Below are 24,067 nucleotides of genomic sequence, written 5' to 3'. Positions count from 1 at the left end.
ACAAGAACATAGACTAAAATCATGAAAATAGACCAAGATCATTTTCAAAAATATGAAAATGCAAATGTCCAGTAAATACAATAAATGCTGTTTAACTTTTGAGGTAATAAAAAAGTAAAATAAATAACCATGAACTAGTTTGTTTTTACATGCCATGTTGAATCCAACAACAAGTTAAAATTCTTTGTTCTTAGAGTATATGGAAATGAGCAATCCTCTATATTGATAATGGAAATGTTAAGTGGCACAAGTTTCTGAACAGCATTTGGGCAATTTAAACATTAATTTAAACATAATTCCAATGAATCATACATTTTCTGAAGAAAATAACTGTATACATCAGCACACATGAATTTTCAAGGATGTTTACCTCCAAGTTATTTATAAAAAAGAAAAAAAAAGGGAGGAAACAATCCAGCAACATATATGTTTATCAACAGGAAAATCATTATATTATGGCACAAACATTAAAGGAAAGATAAAAGTCATTAAAATTATAGTGCAAATAATTATTTGTGGTCATAGAAGCTGACTATGGCGTATTGTCAAATTAAGAAAGCACTTTCAAACAAGATTTATAGCATGATTCCAATTTTGTTAAATTACATGTGTAAGTATAGAAAAAAATATGGGAGGCAATGCAAGAAATTTTAACAGAAGATCTGTCTGCATAACAGGATCATATGTTGCTGTAATTTCTGTCATTGTCCATAATTTTCTTATTGTCTAAAAGAGATTTTTAATTTAGAAAAGGTGCAATGAATATACATATTGTTTATACAAAAATAAACAAAATAGATTTTCTCATTCTTTCATAGTTAAAGTATTGTCAAAGAAAAAATCTTAATATTTCTTTTGTACTGGTAATATATGAAACAGAAGACCTGAATATATGGTTACAGTAAACAATGAAGAGAGTAAAAAAAATAAAATAAAACAACAACAAAACTATTTTCCAGACGCCTTTGGTATGAGAGAATAAGAATTTTAAAAGTAATTACTTAAATGTAAATAAATAACTCTTGCATTTATTTCCAAAGTTGATTTCAAATAGCACACAGTAAAAGTCAGTATAATAAAACCCTTTTTAAAAAGTATAGAGGAGTTGAGTAATATAGAGGAAAGGCAGGAAAGAAGAAAAGATCTGGGAATGGAACTGAAATAAAAATTATTCTGGAAAGCAGGCTAAGTGATGTAACTTCAATTTATCAGAAAATCAATTCATGAGCTTCTGATCAATCAAGGCTAAAAGTGAGCCTTAATGGGTTACATAGCTCTTAAGGTCTAATAAAAGGACACATGGAGTTCATAAAAATAAAACATTTACTGTTCTGAACCCTGAGACAATATCACTACATGGAACAACATATAACAGAGATTAGAAAACAAGAGTTGTTAAAGAGAATTTCTATGTTCAACTTTTACAATGTTGGTACCTGGTTCAAAACTTAAGGCATAATTTTATGCTGCATATGTATCAAGAGAATTAAGACCAGGCCAACTTTTTGACCTGAAATGATACAGGAATGTGAAAGTTTTACTATTCAAGTCACAATTTTGATAACCAGCAATCACCTGAATTATGTCAACCAATGGAAAGAACAGGAAAAATCCTACAAAGCAGGTTTGTAGGCAACATTAAAAAATTCCATCATTAATATCAGCCATCAGAAAAACAATCATTTCAGGATATAAAATGAAAGGAAATTCAACCATTTCCTAGAATTTTAAACTTTAATTCAAAATGAAATTAGATAGCGTTTGCAATATTGAAACTTTGGTTTCTTTAACAAAAAATTAGATGATAAATTAGAAAATTTCTGTTTGTAAAAATAAATTACTTCGCAATCCTCAGGTATAAGAACTACTCTGGAAGAATTTAAAGCTAGCAATATTATTGAAATAAGAAAGAATATGCAATAAATGCAAATAATTACCACACCAGTTGGTTCAACATACAGTAAAAATATATCCAATTATACTTATTGCTATGAGCACTATATCAAAATCAGAAAAATATACCAAATTATAATTAGATGGTGTGCCTCTATAAAAAGAACTGAGGTTTTATGATTCACTTATTTTTCCTCCAAAGAAAAATAAATAGCTTTGTATACAAAACCTTCGATCACAATGTTTACTAAACTAAGCAGCCATTGGCTGGGATTTGATATTTACTGAGGACAATTCAGGCAGAGATTACTAACATTCCCCAATCTGCTGCAAACACTGGCTGGTGTAGTGAGTTTTCCTCTCCTAGGGCCTCTGGGCCAGGGCGATGTTGAGTGGCTTGGAGCCCAAGATGCGGCCATTCATCTCAGTCATTGCTTTAGCGGCCTCCTCAGGAGAGGAGAAACAGATCAAGCCAAACCCTTTGCTTCGCCCTTCTTCCTGCATTACCTTAACTCTGCTAATTGATCCAAATGAAGAAAATTCCCTCCGTAGTTTTTCATCATCAATGGTCTCATCCAGGTTCTTAATATAGAGCTTCGCCCCCTGGCACCGCCGAAATCTTTCCTGTTTCAGCTGCTCAAACATTTGCTTTAACTCAGCCTGTCGCTCTGCTTTCTTTTGTGCCCGGCCTACAAAAAGCAGCTGTCCGTTTATGTCCTTTCCATTCATTTCTTCAACAGCCCTTTTGGCAGCCTCATGGCTATCAAAACTCACAAAGCCAAAGCCTTTGGATTTCCCACTTGTCTCTGTCATCACCTTAACACTCAGGGTCTTGCCATATTTGCTGAAAACTTCCCTCAGTCTCTCATCATCCATCTCATCTCCGAAGTTTTTGACGTAAACATTGGTGAATTCACTGGCTTTGTTTTGGAGCTCAGCTTCCCGATCTTTGCGGCTTTTGAATCTGCCAACAAACAGCCTGCAGTCCTTAAGCAGCGCCCCATTCATCTCCTCGATGGCCCTGTCGGCAGCAACCTGGTTTTGAAAGTGCACGAACGCATAGCCCCTGGAGCCGTGATCATCACTCATCACCTTGGAGGACAGGATCTTCCCAAAAGCTGAGAAGTGTTCATAAAGGGTTTTGTTATCAATGGATTTGTCCAGATTCTTGATGAACACATTCCCAATTCCAGATTTCCTCAAGTAGGCGTCCCGTTGAGACCACATGAGACGGATGGATTTGCCCTTTATCAGGTCAAAGTTCATGGTGTCCAGGGCCTTCTGGGCATCTGCCAGCTGCAGAAAGTTCACGTAGGCATAGCCCAGAGAACGGCGGGTGAGCAGGTCCCTGCAGATGCGGATGGACAGCACGGGCCCCACAGCGCTGAACTTCTTGAACAGCAGGTCCTCGGTGACGTCCACATGGAGGTCCCCCACGTACAGGGACGCCTGGCGGTACTTGGCTGCTACATTCATCTCCTTGCTCCTCGCCACCACAAGCCGGTCCCTAAAGAGCTCTTGGAGTGATTTCTGCAGGCGGGTGGCCCGGGCTCATGCGTGGTGGCCTCAGAGTCACTGCCTTGAGGCCAAGCGATGGGGTTCATGGACCGCTCCCCAGGCTAGGGCAAGCCCCTCATGCAAAAGTTCCCCCCCCCCCCCCCCCCCCTCCAGCAACCAGTCCGGCCCATCCCGGAAGCGTGCGACAGAACTCTGAAACCTCAAGCCCGTCCTTCCCGGCCACTTTGTGAGGAATCTTCAAGTGGCGGGCGGGCCCTCCATCGGAGCGTTCTCCACAGCCACTCTGGTCGCTGGGTTCTGAATAAAAAAAGGCCTCGCTCAGGCCGGTTTAAAGTTACAGCCGCCGGGGGAAAGAATTCCACAAGTGGCGTCTGAGGCGGCGGCGGCCCGGGACGCGGGGCGCGAGCGGCGGCCGCGGGGCCCCGGAGCCCCGAACCGCCGGGGACCGGGTCGTGCAGGCGCCGCCGCCTGGGCGCGGCCCGGGGCTCCGCGGGCTGCGCGCGCCCTGACCAGCCCCGGCCGCTCTCCTCCCCGCAGACCCCGCGCGGCGCCCCGGGAAGCAGAGGTGGGGGGGTGGGGAGTGGGGAGGCGGACAGACCGACGGGCCGACGGACCGACGGGGCTGGGGGCTCACCCGGGCTGCGGCCGGCGGGGGGCGGGCGGGAAGCCCGGAACTCGCGCGCTCAACTTCCCGCGCACTCGCTGCCAAGGGAGATGTTTTCTTTTTAATATTTTTTGAGAATGTTTTTCTTCCCCCCGCCCCTCTCGCTCACTTCCCACCCACCTCGGGCAGCTCAGCCGAGGAGCGGGAGGCGGTGACCGGGGTGGAGAAAGGCAGCCTAGGGGAGTGGCCCTAATAAACCCACCCGCCCCCAGGCCCTGGAGTAAGTCTGACTCAGGAGTTTTGCCAAGTGTGGATCAGGGCTTGTCTCTTCCTAGCTTCAAGCCCTCCAAAGGCTTCCTTTGACTCTTGGGTAAGATACAATATCCGCACCTTGTTTTGCGAAGTTCTGCAGGATTCCTGCCATGTTCCAGCCTCAACTGCCCCTTGGGTCCCCTTACTAAACTCCATGACACCCTCGCCTTTTTGTTCAGGGCCAACTTGACAAAATCCTGTTCAGCAATCAGCTTAGATGCTCTTTCCAAATAGAAGTTTTCCGCGGACAACCTGTGAAAAAGTTTAGGTTTCGCTCTTAGAAACTGCCACTACCTTGTATTTTCGTAGCATTTGTCTAATGAAAATATATTGTATTACATTCCATGACAGTAGGGACCATACTCGTTTTATTTCCCGGCTGGCTTAATTCAGGGACTTACAGAAAGGAGATGCTTAGTATTTATTGAAAGAATCCACTACGTGGAGTAGATGAAATTTTTAACCTGAAGTTGGTTTTCATGCCCAGAGACGCAGAATAGTGTCCCTGACCTCAGAGAGCACTGTAAAGACTGAATGAGGTAGTAGATTTGGAAATGTCTAACACAATATCTGGCACAGAATAGTTTTTGAGTAACATTGGTTTCATTTCCTCTAGCATTAAATAAATTCCTTAACATTCCCATACAACCTTAAATTTGAATCATCATGCATCTTCAGTACAGTTACCTGCAAAATTCAATTGCATGGGGGTTTATATAAAGCTCATTTAGTGTTTTGCAAACTTTAATGGACATAGAAATCCAGCAGGGATCTTGTTTGAAAGCAGATTCTGATTCAGTAATTTGGAATGAATTGGAAACTCTAAACAGCTCCTGAGTGATGCAGATTCTGTTGGTGTCTGAACTACACTCTGAATACCAAGATTTTACTGCTGAACGAGCGAGTCCCCATAGTGGCATCTTCTCTAATGTAAGGACTAGAAAAAAATATATTTCTCTTTCAGAAGATAATGATACTCTAACAAAATTTATTCTCAGTTATACATTAAACACACACACACAACTAAGCTAGATCTATAAAATCCAAATTGCTTTTAACTTATCTAATGTTGAATAATGGTTCTATGATTACTCCTAACTTAATCCTGATTAATGATTTTTATTTGTGAAATTTATTCTGATATGTGTTGCTCCTGTAGGATCATTTGTTCAAATAAATAAAATACTCTTTTCTCCGACCATATCCTCTAGGCTGCAATTAAAAAAGGAAAAAGGACCACTGACATAGTTGGTGGATACCATCAGTGGGTATCAGCACATACTTTAAAAATTCAGACACTATTTGGTATTGTTTAATGTAAATAAAAGTGATCATCATATTCAATATTATCAGATTTTTTTTAAAACAAAGCTCCTAAGTGTGCATTTCCTGAGAATTTTGTTGAGAGCTCTTATTTCCAGGAAAAAATGATTGTCACATTAGTTCTTTGTACAACAATAGTTCAGCTATAGCAAGATACCAAAATATTTCAAAAATTCGTGGACTTTCCATTTTACTTTAGTGTGATTGTCACTAAACATTTTGTGAAGAGTGAAGAAGAGTTTTCAGATTCAGAATTTAGTCTTATATTCTTGTCTCTAATCAACTTACAGGCAATAGGTACAAACCTGTTTGTTAAATGACCACCCATCATGCTTCTTCCTGTTTGTACTACTCATTATACTGCTTTCATTTTTATATTTTAATAAAAAGCATTTTTAAGCATCTATGATTCTTTCCTCTCTTTAATTCTCTAAATCTCATCGTTTTGTCGGTTGTATTGATTCAGTAATTTCTTAATTTGGGATGTCTTTTACATTCGCCCTTTCTTTCTATTCCCATTACCACTGCTTTTGCCTCATTTCCTTGTGTATTACTGCATGAGTTTTATTCATTCATCTTATTTTGTCTATATGCCAGTCTGTTTATATGGCAGTCCATTGTGCATTTTGCTGCTAGAATAATTTTACTAACAGTTCTTTCAGAAGATTTCAGTAAAAAATAACAAATGACTACCAAAACTTTGCAATATCAGTTCTGTCCTAGCTACACATATCTTCTGTCAAGCTAATTCATCATTTGTTTCATAACATCTACATGCAGTTAATTCATTTAAAAATATCCTTTCCCTATGATTATCCAAATTCTATGATCCTTGAGCTCTGTTTTCACCAATATCTTTTTCTCTCAATAGTCCAGCTGATACTGATTACATTTCCTTTCTAGAAACAATTTATTTAGTATATGCATTGTGTATTTGTACTTAATTTTGGCATGAGTTCATTGGCTTTGACAGACCTTGACTTAAAATTGATGCCGCCTATGCTAATTGTCTTCTGCTTTTCTTAGCCAGTTGTTGCAGCTTTGCATATTGCTGACTTGCGTCTTCTTAATTCTTCAAATATTCTGAAAATATTTCAATTAAGTGCCAATATTTTGCCTCATTTTGAAATAAGTTGTAAGTTTGCCCATCTTATATTTTTTAGCTTAATCACTATTCAGAGTACAAGTTTGTTGTGTGGGTGGCTCACAGAATTAAGAGGAAATAGATCTTGTTTTGCTTAAATGGCAGGAAAACGTTTGTCAGTGTTACTGTTCACTGACATTGATGTTAATAGAGGTCATTGCTTACCTTAGTATATACTATGAAGAATGAGTAAATTGTTATTTTAAGTATAAGAATGCATTTTAAAATAGAAATCTCTTGTACTAATTAGACCAAACTAGTTTCTGACGTCTACTTGAATCATTGCTCTGATGTAGTCAACTATTGATAAAATTTTCCTTATTTTTGTTCAAAATGGTGTTTATTACCTTAATAGAAAATAATAACCTGAAGGAAACTTGCTTTTATTATATTTTGAAAGTGCTATGTTCAATATTTACTCCCAAGTGTAATATTACATCTTTTAGATTATTTGTTTCAATTTTATTTAACAATTATGGTCTCTTTTCAGTTCTGATTGTTTTCTGATTTTTTTTTACAAAAATATAGTGTTAATTTCCTTAGAATGAGGTATATGATTTACATATCAGAGTTACACCTCTCCATTCAGAGCACATAGAAATGTTGCAAAAAGTAAAGTTTGATTACTAGTAGATCTTAATCAAAAGTTCAAATCAATCCAAAATATCATTCGCCAGTAAAAATACAGGTGTCATAGAAACAAAACTGAGAAAGACACAGCATCTTTCCTCAAAAGTCTCAAGGCTCTTATTAGAAGAATACTGAAACAATAATTTTAAAAAATGTAAGATTAATAATCTAAGGATATATAAGATAGAAATTTAGCAAAGGAGATACATAAATAATTCTACCTATAAGGACCAAAAAAGCTCTTGCAGAGAAGTTGGTACTAAAGAAGGCCAGACTCTTTTTGTGAACTCTGGGGAAGTTTAGGGATAAGTAATGTTGGTATCAACCAGCATCCATTTAATATTGCTGGAATACAAAGTGTAAAGAAGGAAGTGGCAGGAATTGAGACGAGAACAAGACAAGGGCAATAGGCCAGAGCGCCTTATGTGCTAGGCTAGCTTACGGACTTTGCTCTAAAGGAAAGCTATTGGAATAATTGATCCAAGAAGTGACTTTTTTATATTACATTTCAGAACTGTAATGTGAAGATAATGTGAAAGACATGGAGTCCTGGAAACATGAAGCAGGCATAATGTAAAGATGTGTAATCATGAGCCATTGAGTATGAAAATGTGTTTTAAAATAAAAATCTCTTGGGAATTCCCTGGTTGTCCAGTGGTTAAAACTTGGCACTTTCACTGCCGTGGCCCAAGTTCAGTCCTTGGTGAGGGAACTAAGATCCCATGATCTGTGCAGTATGAAATAAAATAAAATAAAATTAAAATAAAATAAAATAAAATAAAATCTCTTATACTAATGAGACCAAAGTATTTCTGAAGTCTGCTGGAATGGTTGCTCTGATGTAGTCAACTATTAGTAAAATAGTTCTAGGCATTGAAGGTATGGTGGTTAAGACATGATTGGTGGTAAAAAAAACATTTGTTTAAAGTTCCAATCTGCTTGCCCTCAGATGGCTTGTCACTTTGCCCTCCCTACTTCACCTGTACCCTCTCCTTGGTCCAGAGCTCTGACTTCATCTTACTGTTTGACCCATGTTTCCAAAGCCAAGAAAGCTGCTAACCGTGTATTCTTAGTTTCTTCAGTTAGTTTTTACAAAGCAATCAGACTGCTCCATCACCAGGGATTATCACCTCTCACAACACAAATCCATCGTATTATTAGGCCCAAATCTCCACAACCCTACCAGGGGTAGTTAAGGAAGAACAGAGGGAGTGAAGGAGTCTGAAAATCCCTTCTTGGCTAGCTATCTTTTTCTTGATAGAACTCATATGCCATTGTCAAAGAGAATCTTATTGGCTCTAACTTTGATGAAGAGAGAGGGATTGAGGTTTTGGCTGCAAATGGCAAATTCCAAATATCTGAAAAGGTCTTCTAGATACAAAGTCTTTTTCTTATAGTTTGCCAACTTATGTCTAAAATCTTTTCTTCAGGTAGCAATTCCTGAGATCTTCTCTTGGTGTGTAACTGCATTTTCTGACACTTGCTGTTATGCCAAACTGCAGGAAGCAGTAGTCAATTAGGGGCTTAGGAACTCTTCTATTTAACTACTTGCTATAAAAAATCTCCTTATCAATCCCATTGCCATATAAATAAATATAGACTCATTTGTTATTTTTTTAATTATTTGTCACTCCCCCAACCCCCTCACCCCCCCCCCACACCACACCACCACCACCACCACCACCATCATCTTTAAAATGAAAATTCCAAAAAGGCAAAATTGTATCTAAATGAGTCACTACCATATTCTCAATGCCTTAAATAAGGGCTCACATCCAAAGGGTTCTCAACACTTATGTTTTGAATGTTGGCAGACAACTCTTTATAGATCACTCACATTTCTACACATCTTATAAGTAGAGACACTGAGTGTCTTTGTTCCAGACTATGGTTTAAATGATGTTTATATAGCAAACAGCCTTGGAAGATATTGTATTTCTCTCTGAAGCAAAGTGCAGGTTTTTTTGAAGCCTTATAAAATAGAGATACTTTCTTTGGAGCACAAAGCAGTCATGCTTTCTGTCCATTATTAAAGATTCAGATTTTCAGTACTAGGTTACTCTCCTCTTATGCAACCCACTGTGAGCCCAGGTGACACCTGGATGTCCACACAACACACTGTGAGAATTTGGGCTTGGAGAACTGTCACAAGCAAATGCTATTCTGTCTACTGCTATCCCTGTGAGGAATAAAGTCTTTGTCTCTAACCCAGGAGCATCCAAAAACTGTGGTACACTAACTTTTTAGATTACAAGTAGGGTTAAATCTTAGACCTTTAGAGATCTTTTCAGTCTTGGTGATGAGAATGGGATCCTAACATAGACATAGCTCTCTGGAAAGGAAAGTTAATAGCCACACAGGCAGATAAATGGGATTTAGCTGTAGCAGAAATGTAGATCAAATAATATCATATATGGGGCAAAAAAAATGGCTGTTCAGTTTATTGCCTGTTAGTCAGGAGGAAGTGGGGAGGTCGTCTCAGGCTAAGGATAGGGGAACAGATGCAAAGTCATCTGCCCAAATGGCACCCTGGTTGTTGCTAACTCTCCTCTGGAAGAGGTAGTTTTCTCACTCTTCTGGTAGGCAGTCTCAGGTCCATCCCACTGAAAGAACTAAGATTAATCCAGGATAGGCAGCGTGTTCTAACACTTTCACACAACACTTACAGACACCTGTACGTTCACTGAATATGAGAAGCAGGAAATTTATGACCACTATAGGCATTAACAAGAAAAATCAATAGAGCTTTGGCTAGTTCTCATGCTAGATGATGCTGGGTGTAGAGGATGTATGTCTTGTGAGGAAAAAACAGCAACGACTGTGCCAGCTCCTGGCTCAGCTGCTCTTGTGGTCTATCATGCCAACCTTGGAGTCATTTGAAGACAAGAGTGAAGGGTCTCTAGTTGTCTGTTAGTTTATTTTTCCGTGGGGTACTGACTACTAGAAAACAGCTTTGGCCCACTTAGGGAGATTTTCCTGAGGCAGAAGCACTGTTGTGGGAATCTATAGATGAGTAATGGACCGTATTCATGCTTTTACTGTCCTGATTGGATTTGAGGAACATGACCCACTGGAAAATAAATCATTGATTCAAAGGAATTTTTGTAATCTGTAGGTAACCCCCGCTACTCTGGAAAAATCGCCTAGCCCCTATATTAAAACAAGATGAAACTTTAAGGATATTATTAAGACAATGGAGCAGAAAATGCCTCAGATTAAGGGGAACTGCTTTAAAAATTGCTGCTATTTTAGTCAAGCCCAACTTGGTTAAAGCACACAAGCCAAGTGTCCCCAACAGCAAGTACTTCAGCTGTGGCCACTGAATGTGTCCTCCAAGGCTGAATGACATTGTGTCAGTCACTGGAAAAATATCACTTAATAAAGATCTTTGAGCAGGCTGAAAATATTGGAAATTCATTTATTTGAATCCCAAGCTACCGTCATACCACTTAAACCTGATGATAAAGATGAGCCTCATTTCAAAGGTAAGGAGCAATTTTCCTTGTGTACATCCCCTGGTCCTTTTTCTCCACTTTTACCTCTACCTCAGGCATTTTAATAAGAAAGATAATTAGTGATTGGGCCAAAGTTTCCCTCTCCCCAAAGGGAAACCAGATTCAAGCATGCTGGGGTATTTCAGGGACGAGAAAGAGGCAAGTTTCAATGGCTTTGTTGGATACTAATGCTCAAGTCGCAATCCTACCTAGACTCTTGGAACGAGGGAGTGCCCAAATCCAACTAATGGGTTTTGGGCACAGTTCACAGGAGGGAAATGAAGCTAAATGGACCTTGTGGGTAAGTCCTTCGGGACAAGGCAACGTACTGTTTTTGTTGATTTTACAACTGAATTTATGCTAGGAAATTATGTGGTAGGTGCTTGTACCTTCCTTGTACCTTCCTACAAATTGGCAGATTAAAAACAACCCTCTTTGGGGTACTGTATTATGGACAGAAATAGCTGGTCCTTATCAAAACATCTAGGTCCCTCATGTAAATGCCAGTGTTAAGAGTCATTCCTCATAAGGAATCAAGCTGATAATTGAATGTTCAGCACTCAGGCTGTCACCATTGCTGCCTGAGTCCATCATGGTGTCCTACATTTCATGACTATGTTTCTGAGGTGGAGAAAGGTCACATTACATTAAGTCCTGCCCACTCCCAGCAAAACCCCTTTTGGGGTTACCCCCTCTTGGAGCAATCAGTACAGCCTCACCACCACTGACACATGTTCAGATTACAGTGCTGCTGTTCAAGTTCAGTCTGTAACACTGTGGCCTTTGAAGCTAAATTGTTGTATTTTTGGCTCTTTGAACCAGGAATACTTACAGTTTGATAATGGAATATCTTTATCATGAAAGCCACTCAATAGCAGGCTGATAATCAAGGTATTCAATTGCTTTTCCATACTCTGCACTGTCCACAGACATCTGGTATTATAAAGGATTAGAACATCCTCAAAAATCAACTCAAAGTGATTCTGACTGTACCTTCATCTACAACTCTAGGTCCATACCTTTTAGTCAGAGAATTTTGTCACTGAAAGCATGTGGCTGTCCCCAGCAAGTGATCATCTTATTTGGCTACTTCCTGGGTAATGATCGGGATCAGGAAGGTGGGTTATATAGACTGATTATGAATAGTTGCAGTCTACCCTGTCCATTCTTGACCATACTGCCTTTTCTTTCCCTGAATGTCACCACTAGGCTGGACTGGTTAATATACCCTCTAAGAAGTAGCCTAGCCAACTGAGGCTCAAGGGACTCAAACTCTATTCTAATTCACCCCCTGCATACCCTTCTTAGATTGTTATATTCCTAGGTCAGAAGAACAATGGCCATTTGACAGTAGTACACTACCACTATTATTAGTATTCAGTAGTCCGTACTCACCAAGTTCCTCTGTTGTGGTCCATGACAACCAGAATAGGATACATGTAGATGTCACAAGTTTAATTAAAATGCCATTGTCTCTTATGAACTTGGCCCCTATGGATGAAAGGTTTGGGCACAAGTAGGAGATAATTAAGAAAAGGGTGAAGTTATAGCTCCTGAAATGGGACAGAGCAATTTTATGGCAAAGAAGGGAGAGTAACAGCCTAAGCACCCAGAGAATATCTCAAATTTTGGGAGGTACCATGAGGGGAGGATCATTAATGATTTTTGTCTTCAGAATCATTAGAACTGCTCATGAAAAAAAAAAAAAAAAAACATCCTGGGGGTGCAAGCAGTGGAGAGTAAATTTAACTGACTTCCATCTCTTATTGCATGGCTCTAACCATGATTTAAATGCCATTCCACTTAAATTCACTGTAAAGTATATTGAAAACAACAGGGGATGAATGGTGTCGGCTCCTGTACTTCCCATACAAAACAATAGCAGTTGATGGCAACCACTCAAATGTTTCACCTTCCCCTTTCCATAGTTTTTATTCAGTCATTTCATGCAGTAGATGAAAACCACCCTGCTGTTGGCACAGATGGAAAGAACAGGTTGGATTGACTGCTGTCAAACAATCTCTCAGAAAACCTTCTTTCCGGATAGGATCAAGATGGTGGAGGAGGAGGATGTACACTCACTCCCTCTTGCAAGAGCACCAGAATTACAAATAACTGCTAAATAATCATCAACAGAAAGAAAATGGAACTCACCAAAAAAAGACACCCCACATCCAGAGACAAAGGAGAAGCCACAATGAGATGGTAGGAGGGGTGCAATCGCATTAAAATCAAATCCCATAAATTCTGGATGGGTGACTCACAAGCTGGAGAACAGTTATACTGCAGAAGTCCACTCACTAAAGTGAGGGTTCTGAGCCCCATGCCAGGCTTCCCAACCTGGGAGTCCAGCAATGGGAGGAGGAATCCCCAGAGAATCAGACTTTGAAAGCCAGTGGGATTTGATTGCAGGTCCTCTGCAGGACTGGGAGAAATAGAGACTCCACTCTTGGAGAGCACGCAAAAAAGTGTGCTCACCAGGACCCAAGGGGAAGGAGCAGTGACCCCATAGGAGACGGAACCAGACTTACCTTCTGGTGTTGGGGGGTCACCTGGGGAGGTGGGGGGTGCTGTGGCTCACTGAGGAGGTGGAGGCACTGGCAGCAGAGGTTCTGGGAAGTGCTCATTGGCGTGAGCCCTCCCAGAGTCCACCATTAGCCCTACCAAACAGCCTGTAGACTGCGGTGCTAGGTGGCCTCAGGCCAAACAACCAACAAAATGGGAACACAGCCCCACCCATTGACAGACAAGCAGATTAAAGTTTTCCTGAGCTCCACCCACACAGCCCTACCCACCATCAGTCCCTAGATATCTTCCTCCACAAGAGGTCAGACAGCCGTATCATCAGCAGTATTTCATCTTGTGGAACTGAAAACCATAGCCACAGAAAGATAGAGGAAATGAAAAAGCAGAGGACTTTGTACCAGATGAAGGGACAGGATAAAACCCCAGGAAAAAAAAAAAAAAAAAACAAATGAAGAGGAGATAGGCACCCTTACAGAAAAAGAATTCAGAATAATGATGGTGAAGATGATCCAGGACTTTGAAAAAAGACTGGATGCAAAGATTGAAAAGTTTACCAAAGACCTAGAAGAATTAAAGAACAAACAAAGAGAGATATGCAACACAATAACTCAAATGAAAAATACACTAGAAGGAACCAATAGCAGATTAACTGAGGCAGAAGGGCAAATAAGTGACCTGGAAGACAGAATGGTGATAATCACTGGTGCAGAAAAGAAGAAAGAAAAAAGAATGAAAAGAACTGAAGACAGCCTAAGAGACCTCTTAGACAATGTTAAATGCACCAACATTCACATTATAGAGGTCCCAGAAGGAGAAGAGAGAGAGAAAGGATCTGAGAAAATATTGGAATAGATTATAGTTGAAAACTTCCCTAATGTGGGAAAGGAAATAGCTACCCAGGTCCAGGAAGTGCAGAGTCCCAGGCAGGATAAACCCAAGGAGAAACACTCCAAGACATAAAGCAGTCAAATTGACAAAAATTAAAGACAGAGAAAAGTTATTAAAAGCAACAAGGGAAAAATGACAAATAACATACAAGGGAACTCCCATTAGGTTAACAGCTGATTTCTCAGCAGAAACTCTGCAAGCCAGAAGGGAGTGGCATGGTATACTTAAAGTGATGAAAGGGAAGAACCTACAACCAAGAATACTCTACCCAGCAAGAATCTCATTCAGATTCAAGGGAGAAATCAAAAGCTTTACAGACAAGCAACAGCTAAGAGAATTCAGCACCACCAAACCAGCCCTACAACAAATGCTAAAGGAACTTCTCTAAGCAGGAAACATAAGAGAAAGAAAGGACTTACAAAAACAAAAACAAAACAATTAAGAAAATGATAATAGGAACATACATATCGATAATTACCTTGAAGGTAAATGCACTAAATGAACCAACCAAAAGACACAGACTGGCTGAATGGATACAAAAACAAGACCCATATTTATGCTGTCTGCAAGAAACCCACTTCAGACCTATGGACACATACAGACTGAAAGTGAGGGGATGGAAAAAGATATTCCATGCAAATGGAAATCAAAAGAAAGCTGGTGTAGCAATACTCATATCAGAAAAAATAGACTTTAAAATAAAAAATGATACAAGAGATAAGAAGGGACATTACATAAAGATCAAGGGATCAATCCAAGAAGAAGAGATAATTATAAATATATATGCACCCAATATAGGAGCACCTCAATACAAAAGGCAAATGCTAACAGCTGTGAAAGAGGAAATCAATAGTAACACAATCATAGTGGGGGACTTTAACACCCCACTTACACCAATGGACAGATCATCCACACAGAAAATTAATAAAGAAACACAAGCTTTAAATGACACAATAAATCAGCTTGATTTAATAGATATCTATAGGACATTACATCCAAAAACAGCAGATTACATGCTCTTCTCCAGTGCACACGGAACATTCTCCAGGATAAATCACATTTTGGGTCATAAATCAAGCCTTGGTAAATTCAACAAAATTGAAGTCATATCAAGCATCTTTTCCAACCACAACGCTATGAGATTAGAAATCAGTTATAGGAAAAAACCTGTAAAAACACAAACACATAGAGGCTAAATAATATACTACTAAGTAACAAGAGATCACTGAAGAAATCAAAGAGGAAATCAAAAAATACCCAGAGACAAATGACAATGAAAACACAATGATCCAAAACCTATGGGATGCAACAAAGGCAGATGTAAGAGGGAAGTTTATAGCAATACAATCCTGCCTCATGAAACAAGAAAAATCCCAAATAAACAATCTAACCTTAAACCCAAAAAAACTAGAGAAAGAAGAGCAAACAAAACCCAAAGTTAGTAGACAAACTGCGACATCTGTAGAGACGTGCATGGACCTAGAGACTGTCATACAGAGTGAAATGAGTCAGAAAGAGAAAAACAAATATCGTATATTAACACATACATGCGGACTATAGAAGAATCATACAAATCAACCAGTTTTCAAGGTAGAAATAGAGACATAGATATAGAAAACAAACATATGGACACCAAGTGGGGAAAGCAGGGAGGGTTGGGGGGGAATGAATTGGGAGATTGGGATAACAAATTGTGCACTGAATATAAGCTGCTTATTGTCTGTTAACTGTATCTCAATAAAAGTTCTTAAAAAAAAAAAAAAAGAAAGAAAGAAAACCTGCTTACCAGGGAACTATGTGGATCTATGGGATTGTACTTCTGTTTAGAAGCCAAGCATTAACGTGCCTCCCCACTGAATACATGGTAGTTTGCACCTTAGGAGTGGCTGTAAGAGACCTTCAAGTGTTGGAGGAAATACCACCAGTAAATCATGTAGCTGTCAAATGACTGTGGAAAATTCTCCAAAATGAGGCAACTCATGATCTTCCCAGATAGGTAACTAATTTGTTATCTATATGCAACCTGTGGCTAATTATCCCAATAATGAGTCATCCAATTTGCAGTGGTGGTACAAAATGTGTACCTGATTTATCTGAAGTGACTGATTAGCAGTATTTTGGCCCTGGAAAATATTCAGGTCAGATTCAACCGATTGTCCAAGTTTGATATTGATAACAGAGTTACCCAGACTTTGTCCTTGTGAGCCAAGGCAATTTCTGTACAATCACAAAAAACATCTACTGTACCTGGATTAGAACCTTAGACCAGGTGGAAGGTCAGTAAAGAAAAATAAGAAGAAAGTCCTTTTCCATGTAAGATGGAGCCTGATGGTTTATAAGAGTTGTTTATTTGGTTGCATCTAGAACCCTGGTTATTGTTTGGAGTCCTTTTGGTAGTAATCTTAATACCAGCAATAAATATGAGACAAATTGAATGAATTTGCTCCCAGCCTCTGATGGTTACAGTGACCAAAACAGTGGGATACTCACCAGAAATTGCCAGAATACCACATGGTATAGAACTAAGAGGTAGATACTGATAAGAAAGAACTCTTGTGAATCTTTTGTGTTTCTGCATAAATTGTGAGGAGAAGCATTGACTGCCATTTCTATAGACTGTCTATATAGTTCTATACAAACTAGGATGTTTATACAGTGTAGAGACTTGGAAGATAGAGATGGTGTTTATCCAAAGCAAAAACCAAGCATTCTTGGTACAGCTTATAAAAGATTTCCCTTCCCTAAGCCCAAGTTTCCTTAATATAACCTACTTAATATTTAGGGGTTACATTTCTCTCTTCATAGGGCTTTTTGGGAATTGTGCTTAGGGAACCAGCAGGAGAAATGATTATACTCTGGCTGCTACTATTGCTCTGAGTGATTGAGTTCTTTGTGTCTGACTCAGGAGTTTATGTCGTCTGTCAGCATCCATGAAACCATGGGATACTAACTTCGTAGTAAAAGTATGGTAAAATAACAAAGCCTTCACATATCTTGACATTGAGCAAGTAATTGAATGTGTTATGGATATTTTCTGTCATATATGGAACAGAATTGTCATGACTTTGGAGGAAGATCACTAGTATATCTCTGCATCTTCATACTGCACTCAGTATCACCTCTCCATCATCATTGGCAAAGTGGTGATGCCATTGAGTGCAATCAGTAAGACTGGAAGCTGTCTGGTGTGCAGCCTTTAGTCCCTCTTTCTTTCCTTGGTTCTCTATTTTGCAAGTTTCAGTGGCTTTCCCTAGCCCCCTTTATTCCCAATGTCCTTATCAAAGTTAGCTTTAGACACAACAATATTGAAAACAACATGGGTTTAGAATACATTCTGGGCATTTTCTACTCCATCAAAAAACTTACTTTAGGGCACTTTAACCTGTTCACCACCATCTGACAGAAAGCCTCTAAAGTCTACATAATCTTCTTGTTTTTCAGTCTCTGGAACATTTCATTTTGGTCTCTGAAGCCAAGCACCTGCCATATGTGGGCTGGATTTCTACAATCTGAGGACACTGTGGAGAGTCTGGGTTGCTTATTCTATTTCCTTTCTAAGACTGAAAGCCCACAGTTCCTTGATGGGTGGGACACAATCTATTTTTCCATTAACTCTACCATGGCCTACATGTCACTTCTTTCTTTCTACAGGAGTGAGACGCTGAAATATCCTTAGTGGAGTCTTGGCATTATTCGCCATAGGCTTTCTTCCCTAATATCTCTTGGAGAAAATTCTCTGTGTGCATCACCCCAATAAACACATATAAAAAAGCATACTCTTGGCTGGCTTTCTAGATAGAAAACCTACACTTCTACAGCTGTCCTAGTGCTAAGATCACTGTTTAAATAATTCTACAGCTGTCTTGGTGCTAGGATATGTCTCATCTGGATTCTCCTCTTTCAAAGAGGGTCATAGGATTACATCTTCTCAGACTATATCTACAACTAATCCTATGCACCAGTCTTCTAACAGTTTCTAACAACTGTAATTTGATTCAGGGTAGTTAGTTACTGCACCAGAGTTCAACAATCCTGAGGGAAAGACCCCACAAATGCAAGCTGGCCATTGTATCTTCCACAGTCTACCACTGTGTGCAAACACATTAACCAGGAAGGACTCAGCCTTGTCTACAGCCAATTACAATCACCTTCGGACACACAGAGTCAGTTTCAGATGGCAAGTCAGAAGTTCCTTTTCCCTGATACCTTTTTCTTATTCCACATGTCATTCTTTCTATTTCCTCAGGATCCCTGGCCTATTCTGTACCATTTCCTGTGGTCAAGGCCAGCAAAACCTATTGACCCTAGGTCCTGATATTCTTCCAAGAAGAGGACATATAAAACAAAACACATTTTTTTCCATGTTGATGTTGATCGCCTCCTTATGTCATGATTTTTTTAAAGTAATATAATGTATTTTCACTCTTAAAGACCCTGCTTCACCAGAACTGAAGGATGGGAAGAACAAGAGTCTAAAGGGACAGAGACCCAAGCTAGCCACTTAGTCATCTGAGTGATTACTCATGAGGGCCTGAATTAAGGTTCTAAAAAGTTTAGAGTTGTTATATATGCAAGAGGTGAAATTAGTATGTAATTTGAATTACAATTTTTCCTAAAATTACTCTTAAAAGCTTTTAGTATTTAACTAATAGGAGCAACTCTCTGTTGTACACCATCTGTATTCTAGACACTGTACATTTTTACATAAAGTAATGAGCACAGAGTAAGTGTGCAACTAATGGTTTCTATTTTTAAGAAATTATAATTTTATTATGAGTTTTACGTTATTGCCTATTCATTTCTGACAACAGTCCTAAAGGGGAGCTAAATTTCCCAGTGTTTTAGATCTGCATATCAGATACAGAAACTTTAAGTAAGTTGTCCAAGTAATTGAAATATAAGAAAGTAAGGATTTTAATCTCTCTCTCTAACTTTCAAACTCATGTTCTTTCCATTGTATAAATTGCATGAACTTTAAATATAGTTTTTGTCTCTGTAAACATACTTGTCTCTAATTTTTTTTAAAATTGAGATTGAAAACTTATACAAGCCTGTGTCCCTGTCCTTTGAAGTAAAAGGCTTTTGCTTTAGTCTCCCAGGGGAGCCTGAGTTTTAAAAGGCTGACTCAAGAGTTAATAATTAGAAATGTGAAGATGTAGAAACATAGAATAGCTGTTGGTAACGATTTAGACTATAAACCAGCCACATCGCAGTCGCCGAACTCCCAGTTTCCTGAAAGATATAGATAAAGGTCTGACACGCATTCCTAAGTTATTTCTACAGGAAGAAGACCCCCTCCGGGTGAAAACTACTGACCTCAAGCACCTAAACACCAGACCATTGAAACCAGAAGATTGGTGATTCTGAAAACTTCACTCTGATGCTAACCAATCTGAAAACTGTCCATAAGCTAAGCACGCACCCTTTGGCCCCCTCCCTCACACTGCCTTTAAAAGCCCTTTGCTTGCAACAAGATGTTAAGATGATTCTTAAAAACACTAGTCCACCATCTTCTCGGTTAACTGATGTGGTTTGTCAAATAAAATCACTTTCCCTGCCTCAACGCCTTGTCACTCAACTTATTGGCCTGTCGGGCAGCGAGTAGCCAAATCCGGGTTCAGTAACAAGATCTAACTGACATATAACATCATGTGAATTTACAATATACAACATGTTGAATTGATACATTTACATATTGCATTATGATCACCATCACAGGGTAGCTAACACCTCTACCTCATCACGTGATTATCCTTTCTTTTTGTGGTGAGAACAATTAAGATCTATTAGCAACTTTGAAATTTATGAAACATTGTTGTTGAGTATAATCCCCGTGCTGTGCATCTCTAATTTTTTTTTTGACAATAACTAATTACCCTAGCAGGCATTTTGATTTCCAAAGCCAATAAAAACAAACCTTCAAGAAATGTTCAGTTTCCATCATCACTCTGATAGGTATTCCCACTTGTTGACTCAATCCAGTAGCCATTTAGAACATCCTGTCTTCATTCTCCGTGCCTTTATTCCTGGTATTGCTTCATTTACCTTCTCCTTGTACCTTGCTACTACATCTCTTCTTTCCCTCAGCTAACTAATTAAATGATTTGCAAGACTATATTGTGTAAGTTCCTAACAGTCGGTGTGTCAAGGAGACATTGGAGACAAATGCATCAACAGGCCATGGGTGAAGTGTCGGGGGATTCTGGGAAGATGTGCCACTTTGATGGGCAGGGACTTTGAGCTAATAAAGCCCTCAGGGATCTCCTTGGCCCTCTGGAGTTTTCAACCAACATAGCTGACATCCTCTTTAGCTCTTCTGTTCCCAGAAGAGATAAAAGCTTATTTTATTTTTATTTTATTTTTTCCTGGAGTCCAAGCTGGTTTTATTTATTTGTTTGTTTATATCTATTTATTTTTATTGAGATATAATTGACATATAAGATATTAGTTCCAAGTGTACAATATAATGATTAGACATTTGTATGTATACACTGAGGAGTGAGCACCAGAAAAAATCTAGTTACCATCTATCACCATACATGGTTACAAATTCTTTTTTTTCTTGCGATGAGAAATTTTTGGAGACAGGCTAATTTTAGATGAACCACAAGCAGTCCACTACTCAGAAAAATTTCAGAGATGATTCAAAAGGAAAAAGGATGAGAGGAAAGAATGAGTTTGAAAAACAAAATGGCTATATTCAAGAAATACAATAAGCACACCAGGAATTCTATTAGGTCAACCTGAGAAAATGTGCTGTTTCTCTGCTAATGTAAGGCTAATGCTAGTCATCTTTATGAATTTTTCTGGGATTGACTTCTTCCATTTGTGAAAGGGAAATTGTTACACACGAATGAAAGCAAAGTTATCTGACATGATAATGAAAATCAAGAATTACTGAGTGCTTACCATGAGCCATAGTCTACCACAGTGGGTTACATGAATTATGCCATTTAACCTACCACAGTATGTGGTAGATACTATTATTAGCTCCATTTAAAGATGAAGATGGCCAAGCACAGAGAGTTAAAATGACTTGCCAAGGGTCATAGGGTTAGAAATCTTGACAGCGTGACTCTATGGTCAGTTCTATTCTTGATTCCATTGGTGAGTCAACCTTTCACTTCAGATGCTGCTGAAAGTCCCTTCTGAAGACTGTTTCTGGACAGGCTGTGGGGTGATGGTGTCCACTCTGTCCCTTGTTCTCTCTGGCAGCTCTCCTTTACATGTTAGCCAGTATTGGTCAACAGGCTTTGATGCAGACACCCACTTAATTTACCCACCTACCCTCCACTCAACAGCTCTTTAATCCTCTTCCCTCCGTTCCTTGACTTGAGTCTTCGTCCACACACTGGTGAGCCAGTGAAGGCTGTCACATGCCCTGAAGACACCGGAAGTCCTCTCTACACCCTCCCTGCTCTCTTTACCTCCCTCTCTTCTAGCCCAGCGCACTTTGATCACTACACCCTTAGTTTCAATCTTAGCAACACTATCCTCATCCTCACTCAACATATAAAATGCAGATTAGGCCAGGGCCAATAGTCAGCCCCTTGTATAATGCAGGAGGACTGGGTAGCTAGAAGACCTAGATACACAATTTCTGTTGACAGATGCTCTATGCTGTGACAACTTTTTATTGAGCTGGAGTTTTTATTGAATTTTTTATGTTATGTGCATTTTAAAATGTTTTCAGCAACTCTCCATCTATTCTTTCACCAATATAATTTGTCTCTAAAATCATTTCCACCTCTTACTTTTTCTCTAGTAAGCCTCACTTTCTCTTCTATTATGGATTATTAGTACGTACTTTTTGTTTTATTGATGCTTTTATCTTTTTAAGGCCATTAGAGTGTTTATTTTGAATGGTGTTTATTTCCATTCACTTCACACACACACACACACACACACACACACACACACACACACACACACACAGACAAAGGCATTTCTTGATTATAGACTTACTGCATCCTGTATGCTGCAGTCCCATTTTTGGTGAAGATGTAAAACTCTTTCAGTAATTTAACTCCCAAAGACACATTCTCTAGTAGTTCTTAGCATATTTCTCTTTGCTAACAATATCAATATTACCTTTCCTTCCTCTGTCTGTGAACCATATTTTATGTTTTATCTGTGATATCAAGTGTTTTCTGTAATGACAATTCATGTGGCTCTTATAAAAGTCACAAGTTCTACAAAAAAGCACCATTTTGGAAAAAACAGTCTCGTTATTCTAGTTGATATTTGCCCTTTCTTTAGCAGTAAATAGTGATCAAATTGCTTTTTTATTTTTCTTCTTAAAAATATTAAATGATTTTCATGATTTATTTACCAGTGAGACTAAAGCTAAAAATAGTGTTCATCATAAGACATATTTGGAGGAACAAGAAATCTTAGCTTGGAAAATAGGAGATTCATGGAGAATCTTATAACTGTTTTGAGAAAATAATTTTCACCTTAATCTCTTTCTGTTAGTGGGAGGGACTGGTAACAGATATGTAAGGATCATTTTAGCATAGTTTGAAAAATTACCAAAAATTAGAGGAATTTAAAAATGAAAATTGGTTGTTTTTTTGTGGTAACAAGTTTAAGTATTCAAGCAGAACCTGTATAAGCACACAGCAGAAGTACGACCAGGGGGATTCTTTTATGGGAGGCTGAAATAACTGATTTTAGATTTATTCCTATTTTATTATTTATGGTGTATTTTATAATTTTATGGAGGCATAACATGAAAAAATCAGAATCAATCCTCAAGGTATGCAAAAGTTTAACTAAACTCTATACAGGAATGTTTCATTTCTACTGAATGTTTTAAATAGTTACAGTAGAAAGTATTTTTAAGAGACTATTACGTAATCAGTGCATGTTTTTGTTGTTAATTCCATGCTATGTTTTTTTTCTATGTTTATAGTCTTTTCAGTAAAGTTGAACTGTATAGATGATGCATATTCATAGGAATGTTTTCTTTCAAAGATTGATAAAAGCAAAGGCGTTAATAACTATCATTAAGTTTAAATATGGCAGCAAAAATGTATTTCCACTGTTTTCTTCACTTTCAGATATACCAGAGAGGAATACCAATATTTATAATTCTCAGAACTTGTATTTAAATATCTTCAGATTACTTGAATAAATATTCTTCTTGATTTTTGCAAGGGCAATTAGTATAATTCTTCTCTCAAGTATAGACTCTGGGTTTAGAATAGTAAAATGCTTTACGAATGGATATGCATATATTTTTATGCATGGGTGTTTATGTGTTATATTTAGGTATATATTTGTGTTTACATTTTTTATACTGAAGAGTGCTAAGAAAAGAAAATACACAAGTGTATCTGAATGTCAAATCCTCCTTTATTTGAGGATGTGCTATTTCAGGTGATTTTTAATACATATGTAAAGTGGTAGCAATCAACTCAGGCAAGCTTTCAACAAACTTATGTTTGGTATTTGCCAAGCATTGTATTAAATTCTGGGGCAGAAATGATGCTAGATAAAGTCCTTATCTACAGGTGCATGCAGCTTAGTGGAAAGAGGGAAACAGACATATAAATATCTAAAGAAATGTGTTACAATAAAACTTTAACATGTATTTGTTCATTATGAATACTTATCACTCATTCCCAAATGGTAGTAGATACTTCCATTTGTTTTCATCTATTGTAATCACATCCAGTGCTTAAATGAGTGATCCTGATAAATAAATGTCTAAGAAATATTGTTTTGTTGATC

The 24,067-nt window shown here is 38.5% G+C and overlaps 1 protein-coding gene across 1 annotated transcript; it reads right to left on the bottom strand.

Annotated features, from left to right (window-relative positions):
• Nucleotides 1–905: 905 nt before the first annotated feature.
• On the bottom strand, nucleotides 906–3,540 carry PABPC4L (poly(A) binding protein cytoplasmic 4 like). Its single transcript, XM_057705908.1, has one exon. The coding sequence runs from the start codon at nucleotides 3,367–3,369 to the stop codon at nucleotides 2,257–2,259; it is 1,113 nt and encodes a 370-aa protein (XP_057561891.1). The 5' UTR covers nucleotides 3,370–3,540; the 3' UTR covers nucleotides 906–2,256.
• Between the last annotated feature and the right edge of the window lie 20,527 nt (nucleotides 3,541–24,067).

Source organism: Hippopotamus amphibius, chromosome 13 (assembly GCF_030028045.1).
Source record: "Hippopotamus amphibius kiboko isolate mHipAmp2 chromosome 13, mHipAmp2.hap2, whole genome shotgun sequence".
NCBI classification, from domain to species: domain Eukaryota; kingdom Metazoa; phylum Chordata; class Mammalia; order Artiodactyla; family Hippopotamidae; genus Hippopotamus; species Hippopotamus amphibius.
The sequence above is the reverse complement of the archived record's forward strand: the minus strand, read 5'-3'. Positions and strand labels throughout refer to the sequence as shown.